Genomic DNA, 23,284 nt, shown 5'->3' with positions numbered 1-23,284 from the left:
TAAAGATATAGAGATATATCTATATCTACATATATAGATATATAAAATGTCAGCAAATATGAATAAGCTGAGGAAGGTATACCATACCCCAGAGATAAGAAGCTCTGATAGAGGATCCTTCAAGAGGCAGATAAAGGAAGATGTCCTGCCTTGTCCAAGAGATACATTCTCTAAACATTATTTTGATGAAACTGTTCAACTAGTCTATTTTTGTGTTATTATCTTATCTTTTCTTCTTTTTTTAGAAACTTTTTCCAGGAAGCATGTAATGTCCCTGAGCCTGAAGATAAGTTTAATATTGATGAATATACAGACATGGTCACAGTCAGCAAACCCATCATATACATATCAATAGAAGAAATCATCAACACTCATTCTGTAAGTAGAAAGGGAGTAAGTTGGCATGAAAAATGAACAGAGCCATCAATGTGTATTTTCAGCTATCGTTAGGGGCTTTTTGCTTTGTTTTGGGGGAGAGTAGATATTAGAGGAAAAGTGAACATTGTAGAGAAGTTTTGTGTTCATGCATACATAAGTTCATGTTTATTTTTATTTCCTGAATTTCTTGAACACAAACCTACCTGTTCTTATGTCTTTATACCATTTCAATTCCTAAATAAGCAACTCACTACTTATTTATTTATCTATTTATTTATTTGTTTGTTTTTTTATTGTTCAATTAATTAATTAAAAGTCAGTGACTAGTTTTTTATACTTCCTGATTAAGAGATCAAATTATGAATCTATATCTTAAAGGAGAAACTCACTCCTTGCTTCATTACTATACTCTTTTCCACCTACTACAAGGAACATGATCCACTTTTTAACCCATCCTGACCTCTCTTCCCTTGGAAATCCTCTCTAGACTTTGACAGATAAGAACTTTCCTTCATTCAGGATGTGGGGAGCTGAGACAACATTTTAACCCTGTTACTAACAGCCTACAGGAGATCTTCTCTTTATCAAGGGAAATACCTTTTGCTTATACATATGACTTCTAGACTACATCTGTCTGCATCATATAAGTCATTATCAACAAATTCTTCTAAAGAATTGTAATGGAAGGCATAACTAGTTTCCCATTTATATACTTTTAAAGACAGAAGAAAATGACCCCTATCATGAGTGGGGTTTTTTTTCCTAATGTTGAGGGATATTAAATTTTTCTAAAAGATAAAATAGAATAATCTTTATTTGCTAAATAGTTTTGGTTCCTAAAGAGAACCTGCACCTAAATTTCTTTCTGGGATTCTTAATGAGATTAACCTTAATATTAAAAATCAAGTATAGCATAGATAACTAAAAATATCATTGTGTTCAATTGTAGTCTCATCTTGCCATCAGTGAGGTTTGAGTGACAGTTATTAGAAAGAAAAACAATTTTTTCTTTGCTTCATAAACTTTTTTTTTTTTATCTTTACTTTATAACCTTTTTTTTTAGTGAATCAAAACTTGTGGGTTAGGAGATAAACCACATTCTGACCCTGGGTTCCTCTATCTTCCAAAGATACATAAGAAAATTAACTGATACTCTCATTGCTCTCTTAAAGTATTGGTCAGTAGCAGACTACCTTCTGCTCCTTACCCCGACAAGCCATATATATTTATATCCAATAAATTGGGAGTCCTCTGGAGGCCCTAATGTTTTTTTAATTGTCCCTTTCATTTTTGTTCATTGCCACAGCTGTTTGTCATCAACAGAAAAAGTGAGCACAAATGAAATAAAGGGGATTTGTTCCTTTTCTAAAAGTTTCACTAAAAACCTAGAAAATACGTATAGTAGTATAAAATTTCTGAAAAGAAAAATTTATAGACAAGCAGTGGACTAATTTATGCAGGGCGGGGTTCTGTCTACTCTTTTGACAATACTTTGTTTATTTTACTGGGACCATTTCAACACAATAGCTACATGATGGTAAGGGAAATAGCTATAAATCCAATTTAACAATAATTTAGAAACACCTGCTATATACCAGGTACTGTCATGCAGGGCAGGATTCTATCTACTCTTTTGACAATACTTTGTTTATTTTACTGGGACCATTTCAACACAATGGCTACATGATGATAAGGGAAATAGCTATAAATCCAATTTAACAATAATTTATAAATACCTGCTATATACCAGGCACTGTGTTTGGTACTGAGAATACAAAAACAAATAAGTACTTGTCCCCAGGGAAATTGCATTCTATCCTAGAAAAATGCCAGAAGGAAAAAAGGAAAGGAAGGGAAGAAAAGAGAAGGGAAAGGTAGGAAGGCAGAAGGAAAGGAAGAAAGAAAAGTAGGAAAAAGGGAGGAGAGAGGAAGTAAGGAAAGAAGAAAGGAGGGAGGGAAGAACTTACTAAGAGCTCACTATGTGCCAGGCACTGTGCTGAGCCCTTTGCAAATATTATCTCATTTGATGCTCATAATAATCCTGTATGGTAGATGCTATTACCTTCATTTCATAGTTAAAGAAAGTAAAACAGACAGTAATTGACTTACCCAGGAGCACCTGGCTAGGTAGAATCTGCATCTTGGGCTCAGGTCTTCCTGACATATACCACTTAATTGCTTAACAAATGATAGCAGGAGGGTGTAGGAGGAGAGGCAGATTAAGTTAAATTTCTAAAAGGAGGTTATCAACTAAGCAAGCTTGGAAAAAAAAGTGAGATTTTTGACTGAGTTGTGGAGAGAAAGTATGTTTCAGGAATGGGAAATGAATTGTGTGAATTCATAAAAGCAGAAGATGGGTATGTTGAGTTATAGGAATAGTTAGTAGTCCAATATAACTGGAAAATAGTATTGCAAAGGGTGGAGAGGGAAAATAAAGGGAAATGAAGATGTAGTGGCTCGAACTCAATTCTAGTAGACTTTGAATGCCAGGCTAAAGGTTTGCATATGCTCCTATAAGTAATAGAAATACTGCAGGTTTTTAAGAAAGAGAGTTAGCACAGATACTACCAGTGCTCCTTCTAATTCTTGAAATTTGGTGATTGTTCAAATAAGAGATACCCTTTCATAATAATGAATTATATAAAATAATATGTATAATATAACAACATGTAATACATGTAATAATTTCATAATAGAATAATACCTTTTCATAATAAAAAAATTGTGAATATTATGCAATTATACAGTAAATATATTATTAAGCATTGTTCCAGGCATTAACACTTCAGCAGAATAGGGATAGAACATAAAATCTTCACTGCATGTGTGTTTAAAAGCATTCTAAAGACAAGTAATTCCTTCCTTCCAGAATGGAACAAGGTGCTATTTTAGGAAAAAATATCCAAGTCTAGTCAAGTTTTAATTCTTAATTTAAGGAGGATTTAAAATGTATGGATGGGTGTAGGTATATATGTGTCGATAGATAAACTGAAAAGAATCTGTAAATTGTTTCTGTGGAATATTATTCACATTATTTCTTAATAAGCCAAATCATGTAAGAAAGCCTACAAATATACATACTTACATTGTGATTCATTGGCTCAATTCATGTTACCATCTGCCCTTTGAGAGGTTAGTTTGTCTTTAAAATAGAATCCTCTGCTTCTGAACAATTGGAAAATGAGTGGATCCCATCAGTTGGGGAATGGTGGAATAAATTATGGTATGTGAAAGTAATGGAATATTGTTGTTCTATAAGAAATGATGAACAGGTTGATTTCAGAAAAGCATGGATGAACTGATGCTGAATGAAGGAAGCAGAACCAGGAAAGCATGGTATATAGCAACAGAAATATTGTGTGATGATCAAGTGTTATAGACTTAGCTCTTCTCTGCAATTCAGTGATCCAAAGCAATTCCAACAAACTTGGCTATCTATATCCAGAGAGAGAACTGTGGAGACTAAATGCAAACTGAAGCATACTATTTTCACTTTTTTTCCTTGTTTTTTTTCTTTCTTTCTTGTGGTTTTTCCTTTTGTTCTTATTTTTTCTCTCCCAACATGACTCATGGAAATATGTAAAAATTTAATGTATATGCATAATTTTTTTTAAATTAAAAACCAAAATAGATACTCCCCAAAAGACTTTCCAAACACTTTCTACCCTGTTTGTCAAACTACATGTTTTAGCTATTACTCTAATATTCTAATACCCTATAGAGTCTATCTTTATGGGATAAAAATTCTGTAGTTTAAGAAATGGTTTTGTTATCCTATCTATCTATCCAACTCTCTATCTATCTATCCATCCATCCATCTATCTATCTATTATCCACTTTAGGGGATAGAATCAATCAATTAGCTAGCATTATTAAGCATCTACTATATGCCAGATATTGTACCAGCCACTGACTCTTGAGCACAGCAGAGATAAAATATAAAATTCTCATGACAAATGTTTACATGCATCCTAAAGGCAAATAGTTCCTCTTAAAATGCAACAGACAACTGTTAAAGAAGCATTCAGTCTAATCAATTCTTAAATCATAGCAGAAACCAAAGCTGCATTGCCAGCAGGAATTGTTTTGGGTCCCTTGCCAGTGTACGACTTCCTTGGTAACTCAGCAGCATATCATTCAATTCTCACCATGTTATGTACCTCTTGTATGCAAAGTACCAGGAGAGTTGGCAGTATTATTTCCTTTTCTTAAATACCATGTTTTTAAAATTGATTTTAGACCCTCTTCTTGATGGAGAAACACTTAATTCATTTACATTTACCTAAATCCATAAAGTTAAAAAAAAAAAGGGTTAGGGGAGGAAATCATCTGTTCTGCAAGACTGGTAGCAAGGCTAGATCAGGAAACTTTGAAGTACTTCAATAAGGTCTGATAGCAACACCATGCATTCCTATACCCTGCTATTATAATTGCTGCACCCATGTGAGCTAAGATAATGAGGAAAAAGAGTCTCTTTCCACTGCCATTTCTTGAATGCCAGTTCCACATTCAAGTTCTCAGATACATTTAACAGAAGCAACATGTCCAAAAAAACAAACAAACAAAAAAAGAAAGAAACAAGGAAAAGGACTAAAAATTGGGTAATAGGTTAAGAAATAAAATCATGTGACTTTTGTTTTTATGTCTTTTTTTAAAATATTAAGCTATTATTAGAACACCAAGATGCAATTGCTCCTGAAAAAGATGACCAACTGAATGAGTTGCTAGAGGGTCTAGGAGAAGTCCCTGATGTGGAATCTTTTCTTGGTAAGATTTTTTTTTTTTTAACTTATCATGAAGAAATGAATGGATGAACCAAAGAAGTATTATGAAGTAATAGATGTTAAGCATTGGGTATACAAATAGAAAATCAAGGTAGTACCTACTCTCAAAGACTTCCCATCCCAATGCAGAGAGAAAGCATATGCAAGGTTTCAATTAAAAATCAGAGGCAAAGGTCCCAAGGTTCTTAAGGCTCAATAGCAAAGTAGATACTAATATCTCTTCCTTAATATCATTTCCACTGATAAAATCATATCAATTTGTGATGTTGAAATATTTGACACTGGGCTGTAAGGTTTTTTTTGTACTTTTTTTTTTTTTTTTTTGCTGAGGTAATTGGGGTTAAGTGCCTGGGGTCACACAGTTAGGAAATGTTAAGTGTCAGAGATCAAATTTGAACTCGGGTCCTCCTGACTTCAGGACTGGTGCTCTATCCACTGCGCTACTTAGCTGTAAATTTTTCTCTTCCAAATGCTTTTAACGTCTTGGACTGCCTTCATCAGGGTGGAAGAGAGGTGGTGCTCAAGGTAGGAGTGATGTTTTGACCTGGTATATGTTATCTCCCTTTTTTTCCCTCAAAGTGCTAACTTTGGCTAGACTGACTTGCACGCCTTATCAGATTATAATAGTCATCTTCTGTTTGTCACCTAGTAATTCTCACACACAAAACACACACACGCACGCAATTTTTTTTTTTAATTTTCAACCATTAAGAACAAAATTTTAAAGATATTTTCAGAGGCATTATAGTGTTGTTTTTTTTAAAGTGATTTTGTTGTTGTTGTTTTATTTTTAAATAATAATCCAAATAGATAAATACCCTAGGAAACTGAACATCATTTTCAGATAGACATATGAGAAAATGGTTTGTTTAAACACTTTCTTAGTAATTGGATAAGAGTTTTATATTTTTGAGAAATCCTTTTTCATATACATTTCAGTAATCGTGCTATTGTAATAAGTAAGTGAGCTAGAAAAATAAATCTTTGTTTTTCCTACAGGGGAAGGAGCAGTTGATCCCAATGACCCTAACAAGGAAAATACACTAAATCAGCTTTTGAAGACTGAAATTTCACTTTCACTGACTAGCAAGTATGATTTAAAAGGAGAAGATATAGATCTCAAAGGTCTCATGATAACGTAAGTATTTTGTATTTGCAATATTTATAATTTCTCTTATGACAAGTAAATTTTAAGTTGTGAAACTCATGACTAAATTTCCAGGGGAAAAAACAAACATATTTCATAAATCTGAGACTTTAAAAATACATTGTCTTCATACATCAGTTGCTTAGTCAAACATAGAGTCCCATAGGACTAACAATTTAAAAAAACTTTTTTTTGTCTTTAATATTTCTCATAACTTTACCTATTTCCTATAAGGAGTAGAATTGATTGCTTTGGCCCATGAGAATCATTTCATGATCACAGGAAAATCCATCTTTGGGAATAAGATTGGTGAGAAAGTTGTTTGAACATAAATTTAATCTTCTATGTAAATTGATACTATTGACAGTCAGATAGATTATAAGATGTCATCATCATCTTTACACCAGTGCAGCTTAAATTGTTTGTACTTTTCTATTTAAATAATCTTGTGGGATACATTTAACTTGAAATATTTAAGTTGAGAAACAGTTCCCCAACCAACAGTGCTTCTATATACATATTAAACATTACTTTAGATCTCTAAATCTTTAATTATATGGTTGTCAAATAAATTATAGTTATGTCTTGCCATTCATCTGCTTCAGATTGGAATCATCCTAGTCGGTTCACTAATTTATATTTTTAAGTTAAATTATTCTTATTGTTTCTAATATGAGCAAGACACCTTCTTTTAATTTTTCACAAAGTTCTTTTGATTCACTAGATAGATATATATCATGGATTGAAACTTCACAAAGAGCTCAGAAAACTTCTTTCAGATACACTTTTTACAGTACTCCTTGAGTGATCTGAGAGTAGGATGACAAAAAAAATTAAAATAAAAACTCTTCTCTCACGATGTTTAGGTGTTTGTATCTTAAGTGGTGAGTGAAGGCCTAACTTTTATTTGGTATTTCATAATTTCAGAGTTTTACTTTATGAGACCCTATTCCTACCATTAATTGTGTAACAGAATTGAGTAGCAAAGTGAGCATGGGACATAAGATTTCCCACTGTATGTATGCTTAAGTTCATTATAAAGGCAAAATTCCTCCTTCTCTCCTCAGAATGCAAAAGGGAACTGTTTTGATATTCACTTAATCACCTTTTTAGGGCATCACATTTTCTCATCTATGAATATTAAATTGTTAGAGTCTCCATGATTACTTTAAACTAAATCCTATGATCCTAAACTCATTTAATGGGAGCTGTTGTTTTCCAAAGAAAGCATGATCTCAAGAGAACAATGGTCACAATAACATGAATGAAAACAATACTAAAATAATAAAAAATGATATCTAGTATTCATATAATACTTTAAGGTTTACAAAACATTTTATAAATTTTATCTCATTTTATCTTCACTACACCCCTAAGAAGTAGGGACTATTATTATCCCCATTTTGCAGATGAGGAAACTTGGGTAAAGAGAGGTTAAAATGATTTAGGGTCATCATCAGCCTGGATTTGAAGCTGAGTTTTCCTGCCTCCATATCTAAGGCTTTATCTACTGTGTCACCTAGATGCCTGGACAACTAAACCACTAATAATTATAATAACCAGTCTTGGTCTTGAAGAAAAGATGGTAAAATTTATTTTCTTCCTCTTGGTAGAGGAGGCAGGAAATTACAGGAGCTGAGTTGCTTATATACATATACACATACATACACGTGTACATGCATACTATCAGATGGGAACTGTCCATCAGTTTTGCTGATCTGTTTTCCATGGTTACCAGGGAAGGTACAATGGAGGGAGGTATGTATATCAACAAATACCTTTTTAAAAGATATCAATGAAATGACAAATACCTCTCTAATAGATCTCTGCTGTGCTTGAGCATTAGAAGTATAAAACCATCACAGGCTTAATGTTACAGTGTTACTTATTTTAACACTGTAACATTAAGCCTGTGATGGTTTTATACTTCTAATTTATACTTCTAAGTTGACTGTTCAACTTGTCAGAGTTTGGTGTGATTGTCATTAGTTTACTCTAATGGATCAGTCATCTTACTGATGTGGATGTTGCTGCCATCTTTGCCAGCCCTGACTGGATAATTCTTGTCCCTTTCCTTCCATAAGTTCTACAAAGGGGTCCATTCTCCATGATATCCTTCATGTCTTTCTCTTGACAACACAAGGATATCTCCAGTATTAGGTCTCACTCTTGTCACATCTTCCTTTTTAGTCATGTTTCATTGATGATATCTTTTTCCTTTATTGTTCCCCGAGTCAAATTTTTTTCTGGGGTGTCTGACCTGTGACATAATAGCACAGGAAAATTCCCTCAACTGATATGGGCCAGGACATGCTCTGTGATTTTACAATCTTACAGAGAGTATATATTTAAACAGAATATATAAAAGATAGGAATCCAGTCCAGTTCTCCCCTTTCTCCACATCTATCCATTATACCACATTGCATCTCATCTCCAAGTTATGGGGCTCATTTTTAATTTTCAGAGACAATGATGTGTTTCATAATTTAGCAGCCATTAAACTGCTGTAGCAAAAAATGAAAATTATTTTCAAATTGTTGTTGTTCAGTCATGTCCAATTCCCACGTGGATTCCTCTTGGCAAAGACATTAAAGTGACTTGTCATTTTCTTCTCTAGCTCATTTTACAGATGAGGAAACTGAAACAAAGAGGGTTAATTGATTTACCCTGGGTCACACGGCTATTAAGTGTCTGAGGATATTGAACTCTCTCTTAAAATATGGTCTTTAAACAATTAAATATATTACTCATCACTGTATTGCTAGACCAGCTCAATCATTTAATACTAAACTTAATGTAAGTTGTGATTTTTAAAAAATATATTCTACTAATGATCTTTACTTCTTTATAAGTTATTTACCTCCCTCCTCCCGATGTATTCTCTCCCAAAACCTTGTTTAAAAATACTTCTCTAATCTAGCAGAAAATTCCATCATCCTGTCTATCCTGATCTCAAAATCACTTCCTCTCTTCCCACTGTCAAGCAATACAACATCCAGGCTGTTGAGCAGTTTAGGTCTGTCCCGCTGCAAAACAGCTGCTCCAAACCTTGTGAGAGCAATACTCATATGAGTGAAAAGAACAAAAGAAGTTTGTGGTTGTGAGTCATCCTTGGTTGTCTGAATGTTCCCAGTAAATCATCCTGTTTTAAGCATTTTTCCCTTGTCCCACTCACAGAACAGATTTATGCAATCTACTCAACTAACACAGTCCCATGTTTTTTTTTTTTTTTTTTTTTTTTTGGTGGGGGGGAGTACTTCTGCTTGGACAGAACACATTAATACAAATTTACCCAGATTAAAGCAATGGCTGAGGGTCCATCTTCATATCTCCATAACTGTAACATCTAGGCTTCTAACTACATCCAAACATTCCCATAGTGACCTTCATTCAACAAATACTGATTGAACACTTACTATGCACAAAGTACTGCTGCTTTCTGCCTTCTTGGAACATGGAGTTCCATAAAAGAGTTTAGTAAAAATGGCAGACATTTATTATGAATCTATTGTTTGCAAAGTGCTTAAAAAAATACTTGATGGCTCAAATAAATAGTAGTATATGAAGTCAAGTGAAGGAGTTTTTTCTACCAAGGGGAGTATGGTCAGAAATGTGTAAAAAAAGAAAGGGAGAGATCAAGAAATTAAGGAGGATGAGGACTGGGGAAAGACACATGATGCATGGAAATTAGAAAGATTTTTGTGGCATTCCTGAGAGCAGTTTCAGTGGAATGGTAAATATTGGAACTGAATCGCAAAGGAATGAGAGGTGATGGAGAAATAAAAGTACTGAAATTATTTAATTGTATTATCATGTAATCCATATGTCCCCTTCTTTTTTGTATAATGTCTAAAGCACCACCCCATCTATATTATTAACTCTCATCAGGACAAGAATGGCATTATCTTTGTACCTACTACAGTGTTATATAAAAAGTTAGCACTCAAAAATCATTTTATAAAATATCATGCCAGACTTAGCTCCAAAGAAGAAATATGAAAATATACTTCCCTCCATACTTTCCCCCCACTTAGTAGTATTTTATTTTTTCTAATTACATGTAAAGATAATTTTTAACAATCTGTTAGAATTCTGTAAGAGATTTTCATTTCTGTGAGATTTTGAGTATGAAATTTTGCTCCCTCCCTCTTTCTCCTGTCTTTTCCCCAAGACAATTAACAATCTGTTATAGATTATACATGTACAGTCATGCTAAACATATTTTCACATTATAATCATTTTGTGGAAGAACCAAAAGAAAAGGGGGAAAGCACAAGAAAGAAAAAATAAAAAAGTGAAAACAGTATGTTTTAATCTGCATTCAAACTCCATAGTTCTTTCTCTGAATATGGATAGCATTTTCCATTGAGTCTATTGGAATTATCTTGGATCATTGTTTTGCTAAGGAAGAGCTAAGTGTATCATAATTGATCATCACATAATCTTGCTGTTATTTGGTACAGCATTTTCTTGGATCGGCTCGCTTCACTCAGCATCAGTTCATGTAAGTCTTTATAGGTTTTTCTGAAATCTGCCTGTTCATTATTTCTTATAGCACAATAGTATACCATTACATTCATACACCACAATTTTTCATCCATTCTGCAGTTGATGGGCATCCCCTCAATTTCTAGTTCTTTGCCACTCCAAAGAGAACTGTTATAAACATTCTGCTATATTTACTTTCCTCCAGTCTTTACTGGGATAAGGGACAGAGTGTAGAACATAGCATATGTTGTTTGATTCAATTGTCTTAGCAAAAAGATTGATTTTCTAGTACCAACATAGCTGACTTATCAGCTAGATGGTCAGCTGGTAATTAATTCTTTAGACACTTGTAACTTCTAAAACAAAAAAATATTAAAATAGTCTTTGATTTCCTTTCCATTCCTGTACTGATGGTGGAAGAGTGTGCTAAAAAAAAAAAAAAAAACCCAAAACAACAACAAAAAACAACTCTTAAACTGATTGTTGATACTTTATAAGATCCTTGTTAATTGAGGGGGGGAAATTGCTATAGGGACCAGATTGTTATAAATCTTGTTGTTCTCACTCTAAATGAAACCAAAAGAAATTGCACCTAAATGGAAAAACAGCTTACAAGTTTTCCTTTGAGCGTTAAATGGGCTGGCAAGCGTTAGTCCTTACATGCTCAAGAAAATGTAATTTAATGGGAGACTTCGACTATCTCTCATTATACTAATCATATTGAACATATGCCAAAAAAGACCATTAAAATATGGTATCTTAGATACCAGCACTTCTTATAGAAGTTAAGGTAGAAGAATTCTATAAAGATTCTAAGATCCTTCAAATCAAATAAGCATTTACTTTAAGACTTCCGTATGCTAATGGATTTAGGCAAGGATAGTGCAAAAAAAAAAAGTTGGAAAATTTAGCTCCAGATAAGAAATCAAAAAAGGCTTATAGCTAATAAAAACTTCAAATCTCTATTATATTGAATAGTAAGAGAGTTAAAGATCCTAAAAATGGGCAGCAGCAAAAATAGCATTAAAAATAAAATTGATTAAATTTGAATATGCAGGAAACAAGTTGCTACTGATGTGGAAATTTTTTCTGAATCGACTGTCTTCATACAGACCAACCAACAAAAAGCAACTGCAATCATTGCTCCAAAAAATTTAAGTTGTAGGTCACTCTAAAGTCATTGTGTGTTAATGAGTAGACTGACACATGTTGCCAGTAAGGAAATTCATGTGACAAGTAGAAAGGAGAGAGTTCACTTTCCTCCTCTTTGCATAATGAAAGGCTATGGGGCAGCAGCCACATGACTTTAGAACATGAAGGACTGGGCCTGGAATCAGGAAATTTTTTTTTATTGGATTTTTCAAATTCATTCTTGCTAGCTGTGTGATTCTGGGTATATCACTTAGCTCTAATTGCCTCAGTTTCTTCATCTGTAAAATAAGCTAGAGAAGGAAGTAGCAAACCATTCTAATGTCTTTGCCAAAAAAAATCTCAAGTGCTATTACAAACAACTGAGCAGCAACAACAAATGTGTTGTGGTGATGTGGACCATTGCTTATACAGTTAGACTCAGTTAGCTATTGGTTAATTTTACTGATCTGTGTCTCTCTTCCCACCTACCTCCTTCCCCATTTATTCATTGTTATAAAAGAGAAGAAGGAATGTATTGAGAAATGATGGCAAATTCTGGAGAGTAATTTGGAACTATGCCCAAAGAGCTATAAAACTGTATGTATCCTTTGACCCAGCGGTGCCATTACTGGGTCTGTATCTCAAAGAAATTATAAAAGAGGGAAAAGAAATGTGCATAGTAGCTCTTTTTGTGGTGACAAAGATTTGGAAAATCATTAGATATGCCCATCTATTGGCAAATGTCTATAAAAATTATGGTATATGAATCTAATGTAATATTGTTCTATTAAAAAATCATGAACAGGCTGATTTCAGAAAAGTCTGGAAAAATTTACATGAACTGATGTTGACTGAAGCAAGCAGCAACAGCAGGATTGTGCAACAATCAACTACAAAAGACTTGGTTCTTCTCAGCAGTTCAGTAATCCAACTTAATCCCAGCAAATTTTGGATGCAAAATACAGAGAGAGAACTGGAAATTAAATGTAGTTCAACACATGCTATTTTTCACCTTTTTTCCTTCTGTTTTTTTTTTTCTCATGGTTTTTCCCTTTTATTCTGATTTTTCTCTTCCAATATGATTCATATGGAAATATGTAAAAAAAATTAATGTACATAACATAAAAAGTTGTTTACATGCAACTGGGAAAAATAAAAATATTTTTTAAAAGGGGGCTGTCACAAAGAGTTGGACACAACTAAAATAAATTAGTTTTAATAAATTTTTTTAAGACGTGAAGGTGAAATAGGTCATTGGGAAGGTGTAAGATTAAAAAAGGAAATGGTTCAGTATTGCAGCAAGGGGTAGAAAAATAGCCACGGGACAACCTTACATGTTCTATTGACATCCAAAGCACTTTAAAGTCTCTGGAAGAGGCCTTTAGCATACTGGATGAACCTCCATAGAAGATTTATTGGGGTGGATAAAATAGACCAGAATAGTACAGGATAAAAAGATATGGATGGGTTATAAAAACAATGGTGTAATATGGCTAATTTGCTAGATAGACTTGAGCCTAGATCTAAATTCAAATCCTCAAATCTCTTAAAATAATTATTAATGTCAGGTCTTTTTCTGGCCATGACTACCATCATTCTCAAGATCTCTATACCATTTGTCTATAATGATGACATTATGGATCTTTTGAAGTACATAATTAATGGGTTTCTTTTACTAGAAGATAGAGACTATATCTAGTATAGTAATCTGAGCACACACGTTTAATAAATGTTTGTTAAATTGGAACTGCCTTTCTTTTTCTCTGCTGGAAAAAAATCATAATCTAAAACAATTCCTTAACTTTAAGGTACAAACTGGATAGTGAAGAAGCATCCTAAATGGCTGTCCAAAAAGCAGTTTCCACAGATATCCAGGCAGCCTCCCACATGGTTGTAATTAGATTGTTGCCTACATTTGTCTCTTAGTGGATTATGTACTAAACATTCCCAGACATTTTCCCAGTCTCTTCTGTATTTCAGGATCTTGGAACCAGATGAAGTTCTTCTCTTCTGGGTGGGGAAAGCACTAAATTTTTCATCTTTCTTGGTATTAAGACTTGATTTATAATCTGAAATTTTAAAAAATCTAATTTGATCTCATATGATTTCTCAGTTCTCAGAAATAAAAGTGGTTGAATTTCTTATATGTTGAGCCTCTGATATATGTAATTACCTCTATTCTTCTAAGTATGATAAACCTTTATGATAAATGGGCATTCTATTTTAAAATCTAAATACTTTAAAAATCTTTTAAAAATTAGGTTTTATATTTGTTTTTATGTCTTGGGCACTCCTGCTATCATTTGTAAAGAAATTCATCATATAGTGATAAAATTGCATGTGTGTCTATATGAATGCATTTGAAGAATTAAAACAACAAAGAGAAACTATAAAAACATAGATATAAGATTAAATCCATTTTTAGATTAAGGAATCAAAAAGAAACTTCTATTAAGGAAACTTTTTTCATATTAGGGAGTCCATTTTCAATAATTATGTTTCCAAATGGTTTAAAGTGAGTCCTGTACATGGAATGTACTGATGACAATCCGTACTTGCTTGTCCTTTATGTTAACAGTTCTTCATTTCTTTGACCACTGCATCTAATCCCTGATTAAGTAGGGATTACCAACTGACAGTGTGCAGAACGCATCAGGCAAGCCTATGAGATAATTTCGAAGAATCTGGGAAGAAGGATTGCTAGAGGAAGTCTCCTGGCTCTTAGCTAGCTGACCAGCTTGTTTTTCTTTTTCTTTTTTCTCCTTTTTATATTGAAAAGGGTAACCCTTTTTTGTTGTTATTGTTGTTAACATTTATTGTTTGAAATTTTGAGTTCCAAATCCTTTCCCTCTCTTCTGTCCTTTCCCCATAAAATGAAGAACCAAGTAATATGATATCAGTTATACATGTGAAGTAATGAAAAACCTATTTCTAGGTCAGCCATGTTAGGATAGGGGAAAGGAAGAAAAAATAAAATCAAAAAAGTATGCTTTTCTGAGTTCATCAGTTTTCTCTCTGGAGATACAGAACATTTTTCATCGTGGTCCTTTGGAATTGTCTTGATCTTAGTCTTAGTCTTTCACAGTGGATCATCGTTATAGTTATTGTGTATAGTGTTCTCCAGGTTCTGCTGACTTCACTTTGCATCAGTTAATATAAGTCTTCTAGGTTTTTCTGAAAGCATCCTGCTCATCATTTCTTATACAATAATATTCAATCATAATCATATACCACAAGTTGTTCATTCATTCTGCAGTTGATGGGCATCCACTTAATTTCCAAATCTTTGTCACCACAAAAAGAACTATTACAAATATTTTTGTCCATGTGGGTCCTTTTCCCTTTTCTTTGATGTCTTTGAAATATATATCTAACAGTGAATCAAAGAGTATTTACAGTCTTATAATCTTTCAGGCATAGTTTCAAACTGTTTCAGAAAAGTTGGATTATTTCATAATTCTACCAACAGTGCATTAATGTCCCTTTTTCCCCCACATTAATGTGGAATCTATATTCCACATTAAGATTTGTGAGGCAACTGGGTGGTTCAGTGGCTAGAGCACCAGCCCTGAAGTCAGGAGAACTTGAGTTCAAATCTAACCTCAGACACTCAATACTTCCTAGCTGTGTGACCTTGGGCAAGTCACTTAACCCCAATTGTCTCAGGGAAAAAAAAGATTACACAGATCATAATTTCACAACTAAGATTTGATCACATTTTCTCTGATGTCAAATATGTGTTTTTCTCCTGCCTTAGAAGATTCCCCTTTCTTTATACATATACATGTATAGCAAATCAGCTATAGCATTAGAAAGACCTGATTTCGAGATCTGCTTCTGCTATGTAGCTGTGTGATCCTGGACAAGTCATTTTACTTTTCAGTAACTAGGGCAACTACATATGAGTTACAGATGAGTTGCCTTTCTGTCTTGATAGAGGAGTTTTCACACTGAAAGTTCTGTCTGCCCCTCTCCCAACCCAGTGTACTTATCCTTGCTAAGCAAGAATTTTTTTAAAAAAAGGTTTTTTTTAAGAAATCTCTCTGCCTGGATATATTGGTCAAATTAATTGTTAATTCATCAGATCAACTAATAATTAATGACTGACAATTATTATCACAATTATGCCCGATCCAGGGCATACCTTGGGATTAAAAAAAATGAACTGGGTATATTTCATTGTATTGTTCTTAACAAAAATATTAATTTTAGTAAGAAAAAAATTGTACCATTTATAAGATTAAAAATGTCTAACTACTGTTTTTATGTTATCCTTTTTTAATTTCTCATGTGCTTTTTATATTGAACACTATATTTGCATAGCAGTACATAATATAATTTATAAATTAACTTATGCTATATATAAAATTTTGTTTGTGTATACATATTTTACTATATATAAATATACTAAATGAATGCCAAAAAAAAAATTTTTTTTACTAGTAGGGTTATGTGAACAAAAGTTTTGAAACCATTTCTGTAGACTCCTTAGCAAATCTTTGGTAACCTTAATTTGAATACTGACTAGAGTTAGGAAGCCAATCACACATCAATACATTGCCTCTAATTTTCTTTTCTTAAAAGCTGAAAAAATGTTGGCATATAGTGGATATTAAATGAATGGTTGTTGATTTGACTTGGTTACAAATTCCCAAGGTCTTGCTTAGCTTGAAGGCACATTGGTTTTTTGACTAGTCTTATTCCTGATACCACCTGTACTTCTCACTGAAGCTTCCATGCTTCAAACAATTCCAATACCTGCTCAGCCTGCATTGGCCCACAAGTCTGAATCCTAAATGTGTGATTTTTCCCATTACAAAGAGTCTTTAAATACTCATACATATACACGCATACAGCGCCAGGTGGTACAGTTAAAGTGCTGGGTCTGGAGTCAAGAAGACTCATCTTCCTGAGCTCAAAACTGGCCTCAGACACTTATGAGTTTTATGATCCTCGCCAAGTCACTTAATTCTGTTTAACTCAGTTTCCCAATCTGCAAAATGAGCTGGAGAAAGAAAAGGCAAACCACTTTAATATCTTTGCCAAGAAAATCCCAGATGGGATCACAAAGAGTCACACAACTGAAACAATTGGGTAACATATACACATTATATAACTATATCTATCTTATCTAAATAGATAGATAGATATAAATGGATATGCAATGTGGATACAATGCAAAAATATACAAATATGTGGACTACCTGCCATCTAGGGGAAATAGTGAGGGGAAGGAGGGGATAATTTGGAGTGGAAGGCTTTGCAAGGGTCAATGCTGAAAAATAATCCATGCATATGTTTTGAAAATAAAAAGCTTTAGTAAAATAAAAAAAGGAAAAAATATACAAATACATGTGCTTATATGTGTAAACATATACATACATAAATGTGTATGTATTTACTCAGGATCTCACACTTTGGTCATCTGTCCATTAAGGTTTTTTCCCAGTTCTGAATCCTATAAACTGAAGGCTGCTATATCCTATGGAAAAAGACACATACATACTCAATCATATATGTGTGTGTCTGGGTATGTGTTTTATGCCTATAATTGATCTCGGTCCTAAAAATAGAGATAGCTTTTTAAATATCATAAAAAAGAAAATCAATGTTCCTCTTATTTGTGTACACAAAACAGATATATGTATGTATAACTGAACTTATTTCTTATGCCCATCCACAGAAAAAGAAATCAAAATAAAAAAGGAAGAAAAAGCATTTTTTAAAATGGCCTTGGACTGGCAAGTTTTCTCAAACTTTAAGGAGCCTTAAAACAGCATTGAATCTGTATTTTTCCTCTGAATCTAACTTTTATTTTGTCTCTCATTTTACAAAGAACCAAAAAGCTGGTCCTTGATGTAATCCGAATACAAAAAGGTACCTCACTGGCAGAAATCCTACAGACTCCAGCAACTCCAGAACAGGTACTTTGTTTTTGGATGTGTGGATAATAGTAGTCAATAAAGTACCTGGAAAGCTACAGTAAGGCATGGAAGGTTTTTTGGAGATTGCACTATCTTGTGCTCTTATCTAGTATGGTGGTGGTGACAATGATAATAATAATATTCATAATAATAGCAACTAGCATTTAATTGTTGTTTTAAAGTTTTCAAGGCGCTTTACATTTGCAGATCTAATTTGAGATTTGCAGCAACCTTCAGAGCTGGGGATCATGATTATCCTCATTTTACAGATGAAGAAACTGAGGGAGTTATATCCATAAAGTCATATTTTGGTCAACCTAACAATAAGGTTCTTTTCAGTTCTGAATCAACTGAAGGCTCCATACATACCATAAAGCAACTAGCACTTTTTGAATAATTTTAACACAATCATGGAAACAAAGCATTAGAATTATACTAAATATATTTGAAATGCCTTAAAATCATCATTTTGAGCTGTGGATTTGATTACACACTGGTTAATATTTTCTGATTGGCAGAATCCCAGATGAAGCAATTTTTTCCTTCTGTTGCATTTTTAATGACTGAAGAATCATTCTATAAAGTCAAAATCTCTTCTGTTGACTTTAGAGTGTTTTTCCAAGCCCATTGAGTCCAGAGTGTATTACTTATTTTAAATGGAAGTACAGTGTCATTTTTTATGGAATTTTTTAAACATCAGCTTGAAATGCTTTTGATAAAATTTGTACTTTATCTAAGTTATAATTTAAAATGTCCACAAATTGTTTTAGCTATAAAGAATAATGCAATAATAATTACTAAAATTAAATGGAAAATGTTTACTTTCTCACATGGAGAATAATTGTTCCCTATTTCCTTAATTGAGCCTTCACTAATCCTTTCCTTCTCACCAAAATAATATTTTTGCAAAGATTTTTGTGGTAAGGGAACCAAAATTTTGAGTTAATTGTTTATTCCTTAAATCATATAAACAAAATATATTATGAGCAGATAGCTGCATTATTTTACTATGAAATTTTTTTTCTTTTATTGTACATTTTTGTAACTTTATTTACTATTTTGTTGCCTTCAACCTAAATGTTTGCTGGTAAACTAGCAAATGGTTTTTCTCATACCTGGTGTCTAGTCAACTGTATACTTAATAATGATCCACAATCAGTTAATTACATATAACCCACCAGTAACATCCACAATTCATTGAAGGGTATAATTCATTGAGGAGGCAGAACAGCTGTTCTTAGCTTTATTAAAGACTTTGCTCATGCAAATAACAGGAAATGTTTGTCATCATCCTTTTGGGAGTTTTTTTGGTTTGTTTTTTATTTTTAGAAATCTCAGACTCTGATTTCTCAGCTTTTGTCCATGGTATTATCAGGGTTGAATAAAGAAATCTCTTCTTCCACTTAGATCACTCATGACTGGCCCACCACTCCTGATCACCCTGACAAAATGCCAACCTGTGCTGGGTTTCAGCCTTTATTTTGGCACTTTCTTTCTAGTGTGCCATAACCATTTTTTATTCAATATCCATAGATTCAAAACTCAGAGGAATCATAGACATTTTTTCCAATCTCTTCATTTTATATATGAAGAAATTGAGATTCAAAGAGGTAATAGGAGGATGCAAGTAATTGGGTACAGAGCTAAGCTCTGAGCCCATTTCTTCCTATTCTAAATCTAGCACATTTTCTATAAAGTCACACCACTTCGAATTTTACTTCAGTTTCAACTTGTCTTTTCTGAAAAGGAAAGCCATGTATTTGAGAGTAAGAAAACATATTCATTGTTAAAAATAGTTTTAGCTTTGGTAGTAGGGGTAGCCATTTAAAACTTTTTCTAAGTGATCTTTGTAAAAAGGGGCTTTCTTGGTATGCATCTATATCTTATATGCAATGTGTAGATATTTAAAGATATAAATTTATTACTTTGTAAATGCCTGTTTCAAATGAATACATTTATTTTCCTAGATTTGGATTGGGGTGGGGGTGGGGGGGATAGGGTTCTGTCCAAAGAAGCACTTTTTGGATTTTTCTTTCATAGTCCTTATTAATTTAAAAGCCTATTGCTCACCTTTCAATCCTTTCTTTTCTCCTTCCCTTGCTCTCTTCCTTCTTTCTCCTTTATCCCTTCTTTCCTTAACTCCTTCTGACTTCTCTCTATATCTCCCTTCCTCTATCTCTGTTTCTCTTTTTGGCTATCTTTTTCTGTATCTGTCTCTTTTGTGCACTCTCTCACTCTCTCTTTCTCCATCTGTGTCTCTTTCTATGTGTCTATCTGTCTTTCTCTTTCCCCTGTCTCATATTTACATTTTTGGGATAGAGACAAGACAAAAAGGAAGATTTAAAAAAAAAACAAAAAACTAAAGTCTTTCTTTATGCTTCCCAGGAACTTGCACATTCCTTAGAGATGGAAAATAGGGCAATTTTGGATTCCAAGACCCCTGAAGAAATGAAAAACAACCAGTCCATGCTTGAGGATGGCCAATTACCCTTAGAACAAAAGAAGAGGAAAATTCAGAGGAATCTTCGGATACTAGAACAGAGTGGACTTGTATCATCAGAAAATAAATACCAAGAAGTTATCAATGAGATTGCTAAGGTTTTTGGCAATGATATTCTTTTCTATTTATTCAACAAAAATTGATTGAGCGCCTACTATATACAAGTTGTTGGACTAATTGACTATGTAGTATACCAAGATGTATAAGACACACTCCATGATTTCCAGAGGAGTTTAAAATTGGTAGCAATTTGATATAGATATTGATAACATCTGACATAGGCAAGACTACAGATGCCCTCCCCAAAATTAGGAAAAAAAGAAATATTGTACAAATTTATAGAAAAGCTAACAGCCACCCCCATTAAAAAGTACTCGTGAGTTTTGGGTAATAAACAAGAAATCAATAGTACTTTATAGAATTTGAAAGTTATCATGACATTTAAGGTACTCTTAAATGTGACATCAAAATGCTAATGTTACATGAACTTCTACGAATATTTCTTTGTCTAATTCTTTGCAGTTGAACTGCAAATTCTCTTGTGAATCTTGCTGACAAAAAGTCTTCAACTGTGGGGTAGGACTAAAGAACAAAGCAATATAGGAAGTGACTATGTGGTCTGCATGTCAGAGATAAGAGAAAGTGTTCATTGTGTAGGAAAGACCATTTATCCTTTCATTCCCCCCTTTATAAATTTACCTGTTTCCAAGAAGGTAAAATGAGTTAGTTGAAAAAGTAGAAATATATTCACATTTTTTCACTTAAAGAAAAAAAATTAATGCTTAGCTTTATCTTGCTTTGAAAATCTCTAGTTTTAAATTTGCTTCCTTTTAGCTTCAGGGATGACTTGTGGTCTTCATTACTGTGGAGAAGTGATAAGGAGTTTTTTTTAGGAAGGTAGGGGGAGTCAATTTTTTCCTTAAAGCTATTAGTATTCGACTTTTCCCCTAAGTGGATCCTGTTATGAAGGAATCTCAGGTAGAAAAAATACCTTCAACCTTAAGTGTTAGAAGGTTTTGTGGGAAGACTTAAAAATTGGTCTAGACACATTGGTGTTAAACTTTAAGCCCAGCTGTAAGCCACCATAACATTCCTGAACCTCCCTAAACTAATTGGGAAATGCTTAACTAAATAAAAATACTATGCAACATAGATGATGTTAACATGTACTTTTCAAAGTCAATATTTGGCCTGGAGGAGTTTGACATCACTGTATCTAGGGGAAATAGACAAGGATAAACCTCTTTCTAAAAGAGAATACATCCAAATCTTGCCCATTCCATTGCAAGGAATGAAGATTGGTTTAATCTTGCCCATTAGATTGCAAGAAATGAAGGTTTCCAAAAATCACAATAGCATTTCAGGTTTGAGATAATAGCTTTTTTCACATTCCAGGACTTGTCCTAATTTAAATCCTGTAATCAGCATTGAGATAAGGATTTTCTTCCTGTGAAATCTCTTAGGAGAAATGAACTTTGTCAGATCAAAATATGAAATTGTTCTTATTTCCTCAAATGAATAAAATGATCATCAGTGGACCCCACCCAGCAGTTCAAATGCATCTATCCAAAATGTAATGAATGTTCAAGAGTATGGAAAAATTACATATCCCCTGCCAAAGAGTCCTTCCTTGCAGCAGTCAAGTTAAAAAAATAATTTTTGATGTAAACCATTTGTGAGATTATTCTATAATTCTTAACACTGGTTGAAATTAATCTTAGAAAGTGTCTTGTAAAGAACAACTTCCTATTCTTATATAAGATAAAAAGACTTCATAATTTTTTTGCAGGGGAGAAATTGATATAATGACTTTTACTAGAAATTTGCAGATTTCTCACACACACATACACATACACTTTAAGTAAGAAAAGTTAGTTATGAAATTATTTCAATCCCAAATTATCAGTACTTTGAAGCAAATTTCAAAATGGCATTTCTACATTAATCCTATATAATGGATTTATATTTATCCTCAGGATATTCGGAATCAAAGACTCTATCGTGAAAATCGGAGAGCTGAGTTGGTGAAACTCCAACAGACCCTGAATGCACTTAATTCTAAGTCAGCATTTTTCGAAGATCAAATTAACTATTATGACACCTACATAAAGACTTGTTTAGACAACTTAACAAGAAAGTAAGTACAAATCATGTCTTTTGCAAATTTTCTTTTATTCATGAGGAGAACCAGAGATGCCTGTGCTTTGAGTCTATTTAAATGGAACATTTTAAAAAATGAACCATCATCATACATTCTGTCACCATTTACAGTATAAGCTAAAAAAGCACAAATGCATTTTGAAATGTTATATTCTGTATCAGCTTTAAAAGTTTGATATTTAAACTTTATAAATTCCTATTCACTTGTATTAATTTGAATATGAATTCATGGAGAGATTATAAGAATATTGGAATTCTACATTCATTGAGTAGAGGATTACTATCAGAATTGTGTACTTAACATTTTTGTTATGAAGATATACAGTTCTACTAGGTGTAATCATATTGCATGTATAGCACATTCATATCTCTATTTTTTGTTGTTGTTCAGTCATTTCAATTATGTTTGACTCATTGTGACTCCTTGGTCACAATAGGGTCAGTATCCTTGGCAAAGAAACTGGAGTGGTTTGCCATTTCCTTCTCTAGGTTCATTTTACAGATGAGGAAAACTGAGGCAAACAGGATTGAATGACTTACTTAGAGTCACACAATTAGTAAGTGTCTGAGGTTGGATTTGAATCCAAGAAGATGAGTTTTCCTAACTCCAGATCTGGCACTGTGCACCTAACTAGCCTATTAAGCTACTTCAAATAAATCATATTTTTAAAAATTCATAAGTTTAGAAATATTTTAACAAAAATTTCACTATTCTGGTAATAGATAAATTATAAGTTTATTGATAATAATATTAATATTAGCATGAACATG

General features: G+C 33.1%; 1 protein-coding gene across 1 annotated transcript in view; it reads left to right on the top strand.

The window, feature by feature from the left end:
* The window catches only part of IQGAP2 (IQ motif containing GTPase activating protein 2), a 318,878-nt gene that overhangs the window by 287,772 nt on the left and 7,822 nt on the right, over window positions 1-23,284 (top strand). The window contains exons 28-34 of the mRNA XM_051992014.1: window positions 246-378; window positions 5,043-5,145; window positions 5,664-5,687; window positions 6,162-6,300; window positions 17,766-17,853; window positions 20,239-20,451; window positions 22,330-22,490. Of these exons, the coding sequence (XP_051847974.1) occupies window positions 246-378; window positions 5,043-5,145; window positions 5,664-5,687; window positions 6,162-6,300; window positions 17,766-17,853; window positions 20,239-20,451; window positions 22,330-22,490 (861 nt within the window). The remainder of the gene's footprint in view (window positions 1-245; window positions 379-5,042; window positions 5,146-5,663; window positions 5,688-6,161; window positions 6,301-17,765; window positions 17,854-20,238; window positions 20,452-22,329; window positions 22,491-23,284) is intronic.

This window comes from Antechinus flavipes, chromosome 1 (genome assembly GCF_016432865.1).
Source record: "Antechinus flavipes isolate AdamAnt ecotype Samford, QLD, Australia chromosome 1, AdamAnt_v2, whole genome shotgun sequence".
NCBI lineage: Eukaryota > Metazoa > Chordata > Mammalia > Dasyuromorphia > Dasyuridae > Antechinus > Antechinus flavipes.
Note: the sequence above shows the minus strand (reverse complement) of the source record. Positions and strands in the feature narration are given on the sequence as shown.